This window comes from Pan paniscus, chromosome 23 (assembly GCF_029289425.2).
Source record: "Pan paniscus chromosome 23, NHGRI_mPanPan1-v2.0_pri, whole genome shotgun sequence".
Lineage (NCBI taxonomy): Eukaryota > Metazoa > Chordata > Mammalia > Primates > Hominidae > Pan > Pan paniscus.
Window position 1 is genome coordinate 48,556,987 of NC_085927.1, and position 15,454 is coordinate 48,572,440.

A 15,454-nucleotide genomic window follows, 5' to 3' on the forward strand; every position below is an offset into this window, starting at 1 on the left:
ACGTAAGTCTGACGTCATCGGCACCGGCCTGGGAGCCGCAGACGCCGGGCGTGTAGGGGCGCAGTTCAACGGTTGGGGTGTTGCAAAGGCCGTGGGTGTGGGGCTGCGGGCTGCGCACCTCGGCGGCGGCCGGCAGGGTTGGGGTCCAGCCGCTCGGCTCGGCGCAGCCCCTAGCGGGGCGGCCTGAGGGAGTCCTGCCTGGACGCCAGCCTGCCCTTCTCCCGGGCGTGGGCGTTGTTTCCGGGCGGCAGCCAGGCCAGCGGCTGCAGTCCGCGGCTTTCAGCACCCGTCCCTTCTCTGTGCCGGGCTTTTCGGCCGAACGTTCTCGCTCCTTCTGCGTTGACTGTTTTATGTGTGGTTAACGCGCGGCTCACCAGGGGGGATTTTGAAGCACCTGATTCGGTCGGGCGCAAATTGCCTTGGTTAGTGGGCCCGACCGTGCCGCACTGTCCAGGTAGCGTCAAGGGTAGGTGTCTCGCTGGGAGTCACATTTCAAGTGGAAAGGAGAATCCTGTTGCAGTTCCTTGGTGTCGCATTTCGGTTCACTACACACAAGCCACTGCCTTCTTGCCTGGGGGCTCCCCGCTCTTCTCACGGTGGCTTTCCTCTCTGCAGAGACCTCTGCGCGAGGTATACCTAAGCGCATTGTGTGCGTCTTCGGGAAAAGGCGAAAACTACTCGCAGTCCCACGTGGATTTCATTTTTTCCCCTTTACCTACTCTTAGGGTGCGTGGTAGGCATCATTATCCACCTTAGCTGCCCTTCTTTTGGGTTTTCTGTAAAACTGGAAAAACGAGAAGAAACTGTTGCACTTTAAATTTAGTTGTTTTGTTTTGTTTTTTGGAGACGGAGTTTCACTCTTGTTGCCCAGACTGGAGTGCAATGGCATGATCTCCGCTCACCGCAACGTCCGCCTCCCGGGTTCAAGCAATTCTCCTGCCTCAGCCTCCCGAGTAGCTGGGATTGCAGGCATGCGCCACCACGCCCGGCTAATTTTGTGTGTTTAGTAGAGGGGTTTCTTCATGTTGGTCAGGCTGGTCTCGAACTCCCGACCTCAGGTGATCCACCCGCCTTGGCCTCCCAAGGTGTTGGGATTACAGAAGTGAGCCACCGTGCCCGGCCTTTTTTTTTTTTTTTTAAGATGGAGTTTAACTTTTGTCGCCCAGGCTGAATTGCAACGGGGCGATCTCGGCTTACTGCAACCTTCACCTCCTGGACTCAAGCGATTCTCATGTCTCAGCCTCCCGCGTAGCTGGGATTACAGGCTCCTGCCACTACGCACGGCTAATTTTTGTATTTTTAGTAGAGACGGGGTTTCACCATGTTGGCCAGGCTGGTCTCGAGCTCCTGAGATCCACCCGCCTCGGCCTCCCAAAGTGCTGGGATTACAAGCGTGAGCCACCGCGCCCGGCCTGAAGTTTTATTTATTTTTGAGACAGGGTCTTGCTCTCTTTCCCAGGCTGGAGTGCAGTGGCGCGTTCACGGCTCACCCACAGCCTCTGGGCTCAAGCGGTCTTCCTGCCTCAGCCTCCTGAGTAGCTGGGACTACAGGCATGCATCACTACACCTGGCTAATTTTTATTTTTATTTTTGTAGAGGTGGGGTTTCATCACGTTGCCCAAACTGGTCTCGAACTCTTTCCTGGGCTCAAGTGATCTGCCCATCTTGGCCTCCCAAAGTGTTAGGATTACAGGTGTAAGCCACTGCACCTGGCAAACGCGACTATTTTAAAACCATTACCCTCAACGTTATGATTTAACACGCTGGAGTGCCTGCCTCAGGGTGAGGAGCCCTCTGGCTCTGTCCAGCCAACTTTTGAATTACATTTTTGTGGCCGGGCGTGGTGGCTCACGCCTGTAATCCCAGCACTTTCGGAGGCCGAGGCGGGCGGATCATGAGGTCAGGAGATTGAGACCATCCTGGCTAATACGGTGAAACCCCATCTCTACTAAAAAATACAAAAAAAAAATTAGCCAGGCGTGGTCGCGGTCGCCTGTAGTCCCAGCTACTCGGGAGGCTGAGGCAGGAGAATGGCGTGAACCTGGGAGGCGGAGCTTGCAGTGAGCCGAGATCGTGCTACTGCACTCCAGCCTGGGCAACAGAGACTCCATCTCAAAAAAAAAAAAAAATTAATTTGTAAGCTACCCACGGCTATGGTTATATTTACATATGAATAGTTTGAGGGCTTGCTCTGCAGCAAGCAGTGTTCTAAGTGCTTTACATATATTAGTTCATTTACAGCTGATTTTATCCTATTAGATACTTTATTTCTTTAAAGGAGAAAACAAGCTCTAAGAAGTTAATTTGCTTAAAAGGTCACATACATATGATATGTGAACCCAGTACATAGTGAATACAGAATTTGAACCTAGGCTCCAACTTTTCTTCAGAAAGACGTGTAGATGGGTAGGGTAAGGAATTCCTTCTATAAAATCCCATGATAGAGTTCCCTGTTCAATTCAAAAGTACCTGCTCTGAGAGTTCTTTTCTGGGTAAAGGCTATAGTGCAAAGGGCATTTTTTTAGTTCGCTATTAGCTGTCAGCACATTCTGGACTTGAACTCTTTTTTTTTTTTTTTGAGATGGGGTTTCGCTCTTGTTGCCCCGGCTGGAGTGCAATGACTCGATCTTGGCTCACTGTAACCTCTGCCTCCCGAGTTCGAGCGATTCTTGTGCCTCAGCCTCCTGAGTAGTTGGGATTACAGGCATGCACCACCACACCCAGCTAATTTTGTATTTGTAGTAGAGACGGGGTTTCTCCATGTTGGTCAGGCTGGTCTCGAACTCTCGACCTCAGGTGATCTGCCCACCTTAGCCTCCCAAAATGCTGGGATTACAGGCGTGAGCCACCGCATCCGGCCGACTTGAACTCTTTGGAAGAGCCAGTTGGTGAGATGCTATCAATCTGGGCCATAAAGGAAAAGCCAAAATCTGTTTTTTAAAATGTTCTACTCTCAATACAACACAACACCTCTGGTCACCAAAATGTGTGGATTTCTCCCCACCAGCAACCCATCAGTGCTGCAGGGGACACCAGCTGGATGTCCTCTAGTTCAATTCAATTCGTCTCACACTGTCTACCTGGAGATACTGTCAGATCCCACTGATTAAGGGCTCAGTCCCACAAAACTGTGCCCCTCCTTCAGAAGCCTGTTATGAGTTCAGGCCTCCAGTACTTCGTTTTTTTTTTTTTTTTTTTTTTTTTGTGAGTGGGAGTCTCGCTCTGTTGCCCAAGCTTGAGTGCAGTGGTGTGATCTTGGCTCACTGCAACCTCCGCCCCCCCCCCCCCCGGGTTCAAGGGCTTCTCCTGCCTCAGCCTCCAGAGTAGCTGGGATTACAGGCACATGCCACCACGCCCAGCTAATTTTTGGTAGAGACAGCGTTTCACCATGTTGGCCAGGCTGGTCTCGAACTACTAACCTCAGGTGATCCACCCGTCTCAGCCTCCCAAAGTGCTGGGATTACAAGTGTGAGCCATTGCTCCTGACCCATATAGGATGGAGGTGAGCAATTTGGCAAGGAAGAAATTAAAAAGCACATAAGAACAGTATCAAGACCATTGGAATCAGATGACTTCCTGTCCAAGATTCCCAGCTGTGTTTGTGCAAATAAGACTTGATAGTAGTGGAAAACAGGGACAAGAAGAGACTGTCTCTTTCTTCTCAGGTAGATCCCCAAAACTGAAAGCCATTTTCAATCCTGCCACTTGCTCACTAAAGATTTAGGGTTTAGGTCCAAACCCTAAATCTTGGATTCCTTATCTTCTCAAACATGCTCTTGTTTGCTTGATGCCTGGTTCGAGTGGCCAAGGCCGACATTCTTAGACGTTGGTTAATCCCTAATTTTGCCAAACAATGACGGCCTAGGCTTTTCCGGCTTTTGAAACAGGAATTCAAGACACTAAAACGTGTGTTGATGGCATTTTGGGTTGGGGCTTTTCACAACTGATGACACTGGAAAAATAACCCATAGGAAACTACCTTATGAGACCCTAGATTTCGGTTTAGCAGTTCACCACAAAAGTGGTGAGGTGTTTTTTGGCTTTTAATTTTAGCTGCTTGCCTCTGTTTTTAGTTCGTGTGATTGTCTCCGCAAAGGCAGTGAATGGAGAATTCTCCCTAAGGTCAGCATTTAATTATTGCCTCACTCTGGCTGCTATAGTATTACAACTCTTGGAACGTACAGCATCGATCCTACTATTAAAGTTGCCTGGAGCATGCCAGCACGTTGGACATCGGCATTCCAGCAACTGCCTCAGTCACTGAGTCGAGTGGGAGGCTCATTTTGCAGTTTACTATCTCCATGAGCAGGTCCAGGCGCGGGACCTGTTCTATGACTCGATTGGGTCCTGCCCTTGTCCGTCATCGGAAGGCTTACAGCGCCTACTGTTTTGCAGTAAGATTTGCAGGCTTAGTACCGCCTCTGGAAACAAGGAGCGTGAAGGGGCGTTGACGAGTAACGTTGTTTGTATTTCTCTCCTCATTGGATGGCTGCTGTGTCAGTCACACTCTTCTCTGCTCCCGTTGGCGGGAAGGCTTCAGGCGGGTAGCGGGGACTCGGTACTGCCCCCTCCCAAGCTGGGAGCAGGGCGCGTGATGTCGCAGACATTTGTTGTTGGGATTTGGGCCTCATTAATTATTCATTAGGTACTTGAAAGCTCTGCAGGGATTGGTGGCTGAGAGGCCTAGTCTATTGTTTCTTAGCTAGAGGTACGTGTCACCCAGTACGCGGCTGGAGTTTTGCATAAATTATTCCGATAAGGAGCGGGGCGGGGCTCTGTGCATAGATTAGTCAAATGAGCCTGGGAGGGAGGGAAGCCGGCTACGAATTAGCCTAAGTTATTAAAGATGGCGACGGAGCGCAGTCGCTCCGCGATGGACTCGCCGGTCCCGGCCTCTATGTTCGCCCCCGAGCCCAGCTCCCCGGGGGCGGCCAGGGCCGCGGCGGCCGCCGCCCGACTCCACGGCGGCTTTGACTCGGACTGCAGCGAGGACGGCGAGGCGCTCAACGGCGAGCCAGAGCTGGACCTCACCAGCAAGGTAGGCCCGGGCGGCGGCGGCGGGCGCTGAGGGGAGCGGGCGGCTGGCCGAGCAGTCTCCGGGGCGACGGCGGGGCCAGCGGCCGCCCTGTCCGCGGGGAGCGCGGAACGGGAAGAAGGGGCCGAGCCCGCCCACCTGCTAGTCTCCGGGACGTGCGGGGGTTCGCGGCGCGAGGGGCCGTCCCCATGGTCCCCGCACCCACCTTGGCTCCCCCGCGTCGCCAACCCAGCCTCCCGCCCTCCCGTCTCCCGCCGAGATCGTAACCCCTCGGCTCTGCCACGTGGAACGGGGGCGCCCGATGCCAGCTGCGCTCCGCGCGTTCACTGTCCCCGCTCAGTGCCCCTCCCCGTTCTTCGGGTCCCCACTTGAGGGGATTCGGAGACCGAGAGTCTCCTCTCCCTGGACCGCGCGGGACAGCAGAGGGGCGAGGGGGCCCGGCCAGGGGGCCGAGACGCTCATGAAGACAGGTAGTCGGAGGCCAGGGCAGGGTGGCCGCCGCGTCTCTTCCCAGACTCGGGAAAGGAAACAGAAAGTAGTCGCTCAGCTGGGGAGGAGCATGTCCGAGAATGTCTACTTTTCGAGGCCACCCGAAACAAAATGGAAAGATGGTCAGGCTCCTTAGTCTCGCTATCCTGTGAGTGGAAGCTCATCTTGTATGAGTGGAGCAGTGAAGGACGTTTAAAACCGTGTTTTTTGAGCTGTCGAGAAGGTAGGCAGGAATTAAGGCCTCGCCAACGGCTTGACATTGTGAAGAATAGAAAAGTAAATACAAGATGTGACTGGTGTTTTGAAGGTGCTTAACGTTCCTTAGGGAAAGAATGCCAACTTGGGAGTCAGACAGGCCTGGGTTCCCTTTCCTGCCCTACCATCGAAAGGCTGTGTGACGTTGGGAAAGTTTCTTAACCTTTCAGTTCTCCAACCACCTCATCTTAAGAAAGTACAGATGGGTTGTAAAAATTAGAAATATTTAAGAAGACACTTAATAGTGCCTGATGCATACTAGAGACTCAGTAAATGTTTGAAGTGAACGAGATAGTTCCTAATTTCCTGTGCAGATTAAATAGCAGTGGGTGAAAGATAGAACACCAATACCACCACTTACATTTGTAGGATAGTTACGATAGACATTTTATCCAGCTTTGAAAATGTTTGTGACTTTTTATAGTTTATGGCGGCAAATTTGCATGAAACTTGGTCGTAAACTGGGGAGGAACTTTCCCTGCAACCTAAGCAAGTTATTTTCAACTGCTCTTTGCCATTGTAGTCTCAGGTGAGCACTTGGAAGCCAGCTAGCCTGTCAAAGTTGGTCCTGTCTTGTGCCTGTAATGCCATAATGAGGATGGCCAAACTTAGAGAGATGGATGGCCAGGACGATGTAAAAGACCCAGGAAACATCCAGGTTACAATTACAAGCTCTGATGAGTCAACTCAGGAAGTTACAAGATTATGGACCTGACTCAAGAGCAAACAAACTGGATGTCAACACATGGTCAAGGTGCTGAAGAAACATGGTAGGAAATTGCAGGGCAGAGTTGCAAAGACGGTAGTACCTTCATTTCTTGACCAGCTCATTTAATATTCCTAGAAGTGTTATTTCATCACATACCTGGGGAAGTCCTCCTTACAATTAAAAAAAATCATATGTATATTAATATCGATGATATCAAAAAGAAAAAGTGATGGTGTGGAGGGAGAGAATGGTTGGGTTGAATAGATTGATTCCGGAGGAACAGATTAGAAGTGAAAGGTTCATGTCCTTACAATAGAAAATGTGGAGACCTAAGGCTCCGAGAGCTTCCAAAGGGAGAAACACTTAGTGAATAGTGGTGGCTAGTTTCATCCAACAAGGTTTTTCTGGGAATGATTGGGTGAAGAAAACCTTGTAGGTTCACATTTATTGAGCTGTGGACTAGATGCTTTACATGTTATATTTGCTCTTTACAGTGGCCTTAGGATGCAGGTAGTATTAGCTCCGTTTTATAGATTGAAAAACTGAAACTTAGAGGGGTTAAATTCTTTGTCCAAGGTCACACAGGAGTGGTTAGAGAATGGGGTCTGATTGCCAAATGGCTTACCCAAGTAAATGGTTGACACTTCAATGTTATTGGCAGACATTTGCAAAATGACGGTGCTAATACTCCTCGTAGTGGTAATGGTAATGGTGTTTTGTTGATGAAGATGAGTCTTGCAGGCAGTTTTCATTCCCAAATATTCAATATAGCTAAGACAAGATAGAACAGAATTCTTTTGTTATCCTGGAAGCCACTGGCCTGTGGGTGGAGGGCATGGAGGTATATGAGGTATATGCCTTGTGGGCTTCCAGATGCCAACTGCAGGTAGAAGACTTTGGCATGTAGATGGAAAGCACTGCGCTTTCTATCCACAGTGCCATATTCTCAGTCACTTGGGTCCTGCCCTTCCTGTTAAGCAGCAGGAGGCAGGCTGCTTGTGCCCTCTTTACCATGGGTTATGGCTCAGACATACACATTGTAGTATATCATTTGGCTCATATAAGGCCTGAGGCTCAAAGGCTACTTCAGGAGAAGCAGAGAGGGCATGAAGGGGCTGTGCAGCCTTTTTAGATGAGGGTGCTATGGGGTTCAGTCAGGATCTTTGGTTAGGCTGTATTGATCAGCTTTGGCTGTGGTGCTCTTCTAGCAAGTGTGGTCCTAAGGCTGTTGGTTTCTTTTCTAGCTGGTTCTAGTGAGCCCTACATCAGAGCAGTATGACAGCCTACTTCGGCAGATGTGGGAGAGGATGGACGAGGGATGCGGAGAGACCATATATGTCATTGGGCAGGGATCAGGTGAGCATAGTTTTCCTTTCCCTTTATATTTAAAAATTATTGGGCCGGGTGCGGTGGCCCTGCCGCCTGGAATCCCAGCACTTTGGGAGGCCAAGACGGGTGGATCACCTGAGGTCAGGAGTTTGAGACCAGCCTGGCCAACATGGTGAAACCCCATCTCTACTAAAAATACAAAAAATTAGCCGGGCGCTAATTAGTGGTGGCGGGCGCCTGTAATCCCAGCTACTCGGGAGGCTGAGGCAGAAGAATTGCTTGAACCTGGGAGGCAGAGGTTGCAGTGAGCCAAGATCGTGCCATTGTGCTCCAGCCTAGGCGACAAGAGTGAAACTCTGTCTCAAAAAAAAAAAAGAAATTATTTAGAGCACATTTTCCCCGCTTTTTGAACTTTTCTGCTTATGTGTCTCAGTTACAGTGATTCTTTAGTGTCTGCAGAACTGTTTGGAGTACATAAAAGTACAAAGTGAATGTTAATTCTGACCTTAGTGGCCATAATATGCTTGACTTTCCAAGCAGTTTTACAGATGCTTCCTTTTTACCTCCAGTACTCTCTATTTGCATAAGAGGAAATGAAGCACAAAGCAAAGGAACTTCTTGTCTAAGGTAATAGGGCAAGCCATAGTTAGGTCTAGAATTAAGCTTATTCCTGGGCAGCCGGAGGTCTTCCCTTCCAGGCCCTGTTTACAGATCCCATTGCTACTTATTTTCTGCTTAGCAGAGGACCTCCGTGATTCTTCTTGGTGTCAGCAAAGAAAAGATGCCCAGAATTCCTCTCTTGTCGGGCTCCTTGCCCCAGACCCTACTGACTATTTAGTCTGGATAGCTGGGATAACAGAGGTCGTCCTCTCTCCCCACTGGATCCTGTCAGACACATAGGCTTGTAACCATTCTGAAAGGGACTGGTTATTGTTCTCCAAGCTGCTTATTCCTTGTAACAGAACCTACTATTTTAGAGGAAGGCAGCCCTCACAACAATCCCAGAGTATATTACGGTTTCTTCCCCTGGTCACTCCTAGTTAGCAACTTCAATACAAGACCTGCTTACCTTCATCTTCATTATGGGATTATCTTTGCTGAAATGACAGCTGGGGTTGTTAACGATTATGAATTCAGCCCATACCAGCACTTGTCTCTGTCATCTTTGCAGGAAGCCCAGGTGGGCCTGGATGCATCATTAAAGAAACACTTTTCTTTGCTGAATGTAGGCTTTGTAAAGCCAGGTAATAATTCTTTTGTAGTTTGAGTTGAAGATTGAAGAAATCTCAAAATCATTCTTAAACTATTTTATACATATCTATTAAGTATCTTCTAAGGCCTGCCACTGTTGCAAAGCTCTTTTGGAAACTTAAAATCTGATCCCTGCCCCAAGGAGGAAAGATGGCATATACACAAATAACCTCCATGGGAAACAGTATTTGGAAATGTTGTAAGAGTGACATAAAGAAGAAGGATTTGCTCTCCAGATGCAGCTGTGCCTTCCTTTGAAATATCTTTCATATCTGTTCTTTCCTTCCCATCCTTGCTGCTACCTCTCTAGTTGCGGGTATTACCACCTAAAGGAAGGCATGGTCAGAGAGATAGGCAAACTAAGAGGTTGCGTATCAAGAAAGGGAGAGAGTTGATTAGCATTATCAAGTGCTACAGAGGCAGCAATGAATGCCAGGTTCAAAAAAAAAAAAACATTCCATTTGTTGACTAGGAGATCATTGGTAGCCTTTTGAAGCTTTGATGTCAGGTACACATCTGGCCTGCTCTAATAAGATGAACCACTCAAAGATCACTTAATGATTGTAGAATTTCAGGAACCACATATAGGTCAATTTTGACAAGTGTTGAGTCTGTTTTTGAAGACCCAGATTCTTAAGACTCCTCTTTCCCCTCATCCTTTTATGTGGACTCAGTGAATTTTACCATGCCTTGACAACTCACACCCCACCCGTGGCAATTAACCCACCCATGGCAAACCCACCCGTGGCAAAGCGTAAGATGTCAGACATTTATTAACACATCTGTACACCCAAGCATCATCCTCAAATCCACCAGTTGGATGCTATTAGATTCTTAGTGACTCCTCCTGCTGGAATTCTTTACAAATAGAAAGAGATCATAACTAGTTAAACAAGTTGAACAATAATCAGAAGACTAACCCAGATACACGGCCCCAAGGAGTCAGTTTCATCAGTGATTTCCTTGCTGCTTCACCTCTGTTTATCACATCCTTTCTCTGTAAAATGGGAATAATGATACCTTCCTCATCCTACCTCACAGAAATTTTGTATAGATAAATAAGACATTTAAAATTGTAACAAATGTAGAGGAATGTGCTCTTTAAGAATACATTCTTAATGTTGATATTTTAAAAGGGGGCAGTCTGGCCTAATCTATAGGATCTGGAACCTGGCAGGCCTGGATTTGCCTACTGACTCTTTTCCTTGTCTTAAAATGGGGATAATAATGGAATCTCTCCCATGGTGTAGTAGTGAAGATTAAATGAGAATTCAAGGAAATCATCGTGAATAGTGAGCATTACATAAATGTTAGCTAATATTAGTAGTTGCAGTAATAATTTTTTTAAGGGTCCCAGGTTGTAGTTGATTTATCATGAGATTTCTTTGAAAAAGAAGACTCATGCCTATAATCCCAGCACTTTGGGAGGCCAAGGTGGGCCAATCACTTGAGGCCAGGAGTTCGAGACCAGCCTGGCTAACATAGTGAAACCCCATCTCTACTAAAAATGCAAAAAATTAGTTGGGCGTGGTGGTGCACTGCTGTAATCCCAACTACTCAGGAGGCTGAGGCATGAGAATCACCTGAACCCCGGAGGTGGCGGTTGCAGTGAGCTGAGATGGCGAGAGTGAGACTCTATCTCTAAAGAAAAACAATTAAAAAAAAAAGTTCAGGGGACATAGGAGGAGTATTAAGTCTTTTAAAATTATTATTATTATTTTTGAGACAGAGTTTCTGTCTGTCATCCAGGCTGGAGTGCTGTGGTATGATCTCGGCTCACTGCAACCTCTGCCTCCTGGGTTCAAGCAGTTCTTCTGCCTCAGCCTCCTGAGTAGCTGGGACTATAGGTACCTGCCACCACGCCTGGCTAATTTTTGTATTTTTATTAGAGACGGGGTTTCACCATGTTGTCTAGGCTGGTCTTGAACTCCTGACCTCAGGTGATCCCCCTGAGCCTCAAAGTGCTGGGATTACAGATGTGAGCCACCGCGCCCGGCCAAGGAGTACTAAGTCTTTGTGGAAGAGTCAGGAAAGGCTGTGAAGAGGAGCTGCCCTTTAATTGATTCTAAAGGATGAGTAGGAATTTTCCAGGTAAATGGAGGGAATAGTGAATGGGCAGAGGAAACCATTCTCACAGAGGCATGGAGGCATTGGAGACAGGAATATATAGTGGACCAAAAGTAATCCAGTAGGATGAGTGGAGAGTATGAGGTCCTGAGTGGTAGGAGGAGAGGCTGGGCAGAGGAAGGCAGGGCTCAGATTCTGAGGGTCCTTAAATGCCATGCCAAAGAGGTTAGACTTTTATTCTGAGAGTCTAGGGAGTCTTTGCAGCCTGTAGAAGAGGAGAATACATATAAGAAAAGTGAATGAGCCGGCAGGATGGAAATCTGATTAGCGTCTGGCATGGCTGAGTATGTGGCCTTTAGTAATTGGACCTCTGCAGCTTTTCTCCTCCACCTTTGTCTCGGCTTCCACAGAGTGAGGAATGTGATGCATGCTGGAGACGGGTAATGTGACTGACCGAGAGCCCTGATGGACAAGGTGACGTTGGTGATAGCCCTTGGTGTGGAGCAGGACCTGAAAGAACAGGAGCAGGGGACGTTGAATAGAATTTAGCCAGCCTTCTCAGGAACACTCCCAGCAAACCCTTCTCTAACCCTGAAGGCTTTCACAGCTCACTTTGCCGTGCATTTAGAAACTCCTCAGCCCAACCGCTCCCTCTTTGTTCATTTGTTTTACATTTTACAAACATTTGAGGACTCGATATAGGAAAGGCACTGGTTGTGGGGCATCAGGAAATTGTTGCGGTATGTTCCTTGTTTTCAAGATGCTTATGTATTGTGCGGGGAGGGGAGGATGTGTATCCAAAACGCTGTTGCACAAGGCAGTACATTGCAAATGTAAGGGAGACACAGACATTTGTGGGCAGAATGAGTAGGATTTTGCCAGGAGGAGGTGCGCTGTTGGGCTTCCAGGATAGGAAATCCATGAGCAAAGGTGTAGAGCTAGGACCCTGCAGAGAACCCCAGCACAAGGAAGGGGAGTGCTGTGTGTGTGATGGGGCCACTTGCACCATAACAGAGCTTACAAGAAGAGAGTGAGGAGGGAGTACGGCACAAATGGGGAGGCTGTTAAGCAGTTGGGCCTGGGGAGCCATTCAGAAGCTTTGACTTGAAGTGACGGCGTCAGAGCTGTCCTTTATTTAGGACCTTAAGGGGTTAGTTGGAGGGAATAGAGACTGAATTTGTAAAGACAAAAGTTAAGAGTCTGTTGTGGTGGTTCAGGTAGAATAAGAGCCTGAATCAGGCTGGTGGCTGCAGATTGGCAAAAAGGGCAGACATCAGGGAAGGAGGCAAGGTAAAATGCTAGAATCATCAGGACTGGACTGAGGAGACTGGTGGCTAGAGAGATGGTATTGTCATTGTCAGAAATAAAGAAGGAACTGGTCAGGCAGTAAGAGGAAAAGGCTCTGGTTTTGGAATCTGAAGACCTGAACTCATGGCCTCCCCCAAGCTCTGAGATCTCCCTAGGTTCTTTTTACCCCACTGTTAAAAGGGAACAATAATGCCTACCTCATAAGATTACAGTGAGAAATAAAATGCTTTATTAACATTGTTAGTGTCTGTACTGTTGTTTAAAAGAGGGTTGGGTTGGGTGTTGAGTTTGGATATCAGACTTCTAGGAGTTATCCAGGCAATTGGAAATTCAGTCTGGAGTTCTGGGCATAGGATGGTGTTAGAAATGAGTGTTTTTATAGTTTTCAAAATGACAGTCAAAGCCATAGAACAAGATGGCCAAGGGGAAAGTTTGGAGGAAACAGAACAGGGCCACTGACAGACTACTGGAAAAAACTGGCATTCAGGAGACAAGAGGCGGGGGACAGGGGTGGGGAGGCACATCAGGAGAGGTCAGGTGATGCGTGAGCAGGGCGGGAGGGAAGTGCTTCAAGAGGGAAAGGCTGAGTGGCCAGCAGTATCGAATGCTGTAGAAGTCAAGAAGAGGGCATTAGAGAGTTTAGAAGGCCACTGGTGGGCCAGGCATGATGGCTGACGCCTGTAATCCCAGCACTTTGGTGGGAGGCCAAGGCGGGCAGATCACTTGAGGTCAGGAGTTCGAGACCAGCCTGGCCAGCATGGTGAAACCCCGTCTCTACTGAAAATACAAAACTTAGCCAGGCATGATGGCGGGCGCCTGTAATCCCAGCTACCTGGGAGGCTGAGGCAGGAGAATCGCTTGAACCCGGGAGGCAGAGGTTGCTGTGAGCAAGGATTGTGCCACTGCACTCCAGCCTGGGTGACAGAGTGAGACTCCATCTCAAAAAAAAAAAAAAAAAAAAAAGGCCACAGGTGGCATGTGACAACTGCGGTTTCTTCTGTAGTGGGCAGATTCCCAGTGAGTAGATGGTGGGATAGTACAGTCAACACGCGTTGATGACTCTCGAGATGTTTGATGGTGAAAGGAAAAACAGGAGATGGTAGCTTTGCAGATAAGCAGGAGCAAGGGAAGGGGGGTGGTTTTCCTTTCCTTAGTTTAGGAGCTTGTTTGGAGTGGGAGGAAGAGAAGAAGAGACAAGGAGAATATTTGGTGCGGGGGAAGAGAGTCACACATGCTGAAGGGGTTAGCCAGCCAGGGAAGGAGCAGGGGTGCTCTCAGAGACAGGACAGCTGGGAAAGGCTGAGGGAGTGATTGTGGAAATTAAATCCAGCACCTCATGGAAAGGAGCTGACGGGTTGTCATATAGTAGGAGCTCAATAACTGTTTGGTCGGTTGGTCCTGCCTTCTGTCTGATTCCCTTCCTTGTCCTGAGCTCAAACTCATTTCTCCAGCTGCTTGCTGGACATGTCACCTGAGCCACCTCAGTTAAAAATCTTATCTCTAAAATGTTTCTGAGTTCCTCCCCCATTTTCCTCCATCTTTCTGTCGTCATTATCTCTTGCCTGCATTATTAGAATTACTTCCTAACTGGACTCCCCCCTTACTGGTCTCTCACTTGCTGGTGCACACTTGGCACTGCTACTCAGGAGATCTTTCTAACCCACAGCCATCTGATCATGTTACTCCCCTGCCTCAGCCTACGGGTGTCTCAATGCCTGGTGCAGGTGTGTCGCTGCTGTCCGTCTGTTGTGCTGCTTCCACCTCTCATGTAGTCTCCCGACACTCCATGTCACCCATCCTGCTCCTCAACACACTGAGCTGCTTCCTGGTCCCTGAACTTGCCATGATCTGCCACGCCACGCTTTGTTCCTCTGGCTAGGATGTCCTTCCTCCCTCTGCAGGCCCAGCACTTGTTGACCTAGCTTGGCATCAGCCCTTTGCAAAACTGTCCTCGGCTTCCCCAGGCAGTGCTTTATGTTCTCTTCACACAGTCCTAGAGTGCAGCACTTGAGCTGTATTGCAATTAATTAATTTCCTGTCTGCCTCCCCCACTGGGCTGTGAGCTCACTAGGGGCACCTGTAGTCCTAGTACCCAGCATGAGGCTTGGCATAAAACCTGGGAGAGCCTCGGTGGCTGTTGTTGAATGAAGTAGCGAATGCTCTGCTTGATGGAGAGGTCTGTGGCACTGTCATGTTTTAACTTGGTGTGTGCCCAGGTTTTCTCTCAGGTAGAGAGGACCCCTGTTCCTCTGCAGTGCTGGGGTTGGGGGGTGGTGGCCTTTGTTAGGTGGGGTTCCTGGCTGGCTGGTTGGCAGGATGGTTGGTCAGGACTCCCTCTCCTGCTGATGTCTGGGCTCTTGTCACCAGATGGGACTGAGTATGGGCTGAGTGAAGCTGACATGGAGGCCTCCTACGCCACAGTGAAGAGCATGGCGGAACAGATAGAGGCTGATGTCATCCTTCTGCGGGAACGGCAAGAAGCTGGGGGCCGCGTGCGTGATTACCTGGTCCGGAAACGAGTAGGAGACAATGACTTCCTGGAGGTCAGGTGAGGAGGCCGCGGGACGTTTTGGGGTCACCATTCTTCACAGAGGTTGGTGACTGAGCCTGTGGCACTTGGCGTGTCAGCTCCATCCTTTCCCCTCCTGAGGCGTGGAAAGAGTGTCCAGGTGTCTGGAGACGTGGGCTCCTTGCTCTAATTCTGCACTTCCCTGTCCCTTTGGGAAGAGCACGAGAGAGGCCAGCCGTGCATTCTGTGGCCATTCTCTGTGGGTGTGTTTCTTTTCCCTTCAGCCTGTGAGCCTGGAAACCAGGGTCATGGAGAAGAGCCTTTTGTGCCTCTGGTAGCCTTGCGGCTCTTCCTGGCAGCACCCAGAAGCTAGTGGGAGTTAAGGGAGATAGCCGCTGTGGGAGTCTGGGCCCTTCTGATGACTCTGCAGCAGCAGCTCTAGGAACCTTCCCACTGTGCTCCTCCGGCTCAAGGAGGAGCTGTGAGCTGGAGGGGATCGGGG

At 49.1% G+C, this 15,454-nt stretch overlaps 1 protein-coding gene across 1 annotated transcript in view; it reads left to right on the forward strand.

The window, feature by feature from the left end:
• Positions 1-16: 16 nt before the first annotated feature.
• The window catches only part of GTPBP1 (GTP binding protein 1), a 32,492-nt gene continuing 17,054 nt past the window's right edge, over positions 17-15,454 (forward strand). The window contains exons 1-4 of the mRNA XM_034949054.3: positions 17-466; positions 4,074-5,038; positions 7,733-7,844; positions 14,811-14,991. Coding sequence (XP_034804945.1) covers positions 4,847-5,038; positions 7,733-7,844; positions 14,811-14,991 — 485 coding nt within the window. The 5' untranslated portion in view covers positions 17-466; positions 4,074-4,846. The remainder of the gene's footprint in view (positions 467-4,073; positions 5,039-7,732; positions 7,845-14,810; positions 14,992-15,454) is intronic.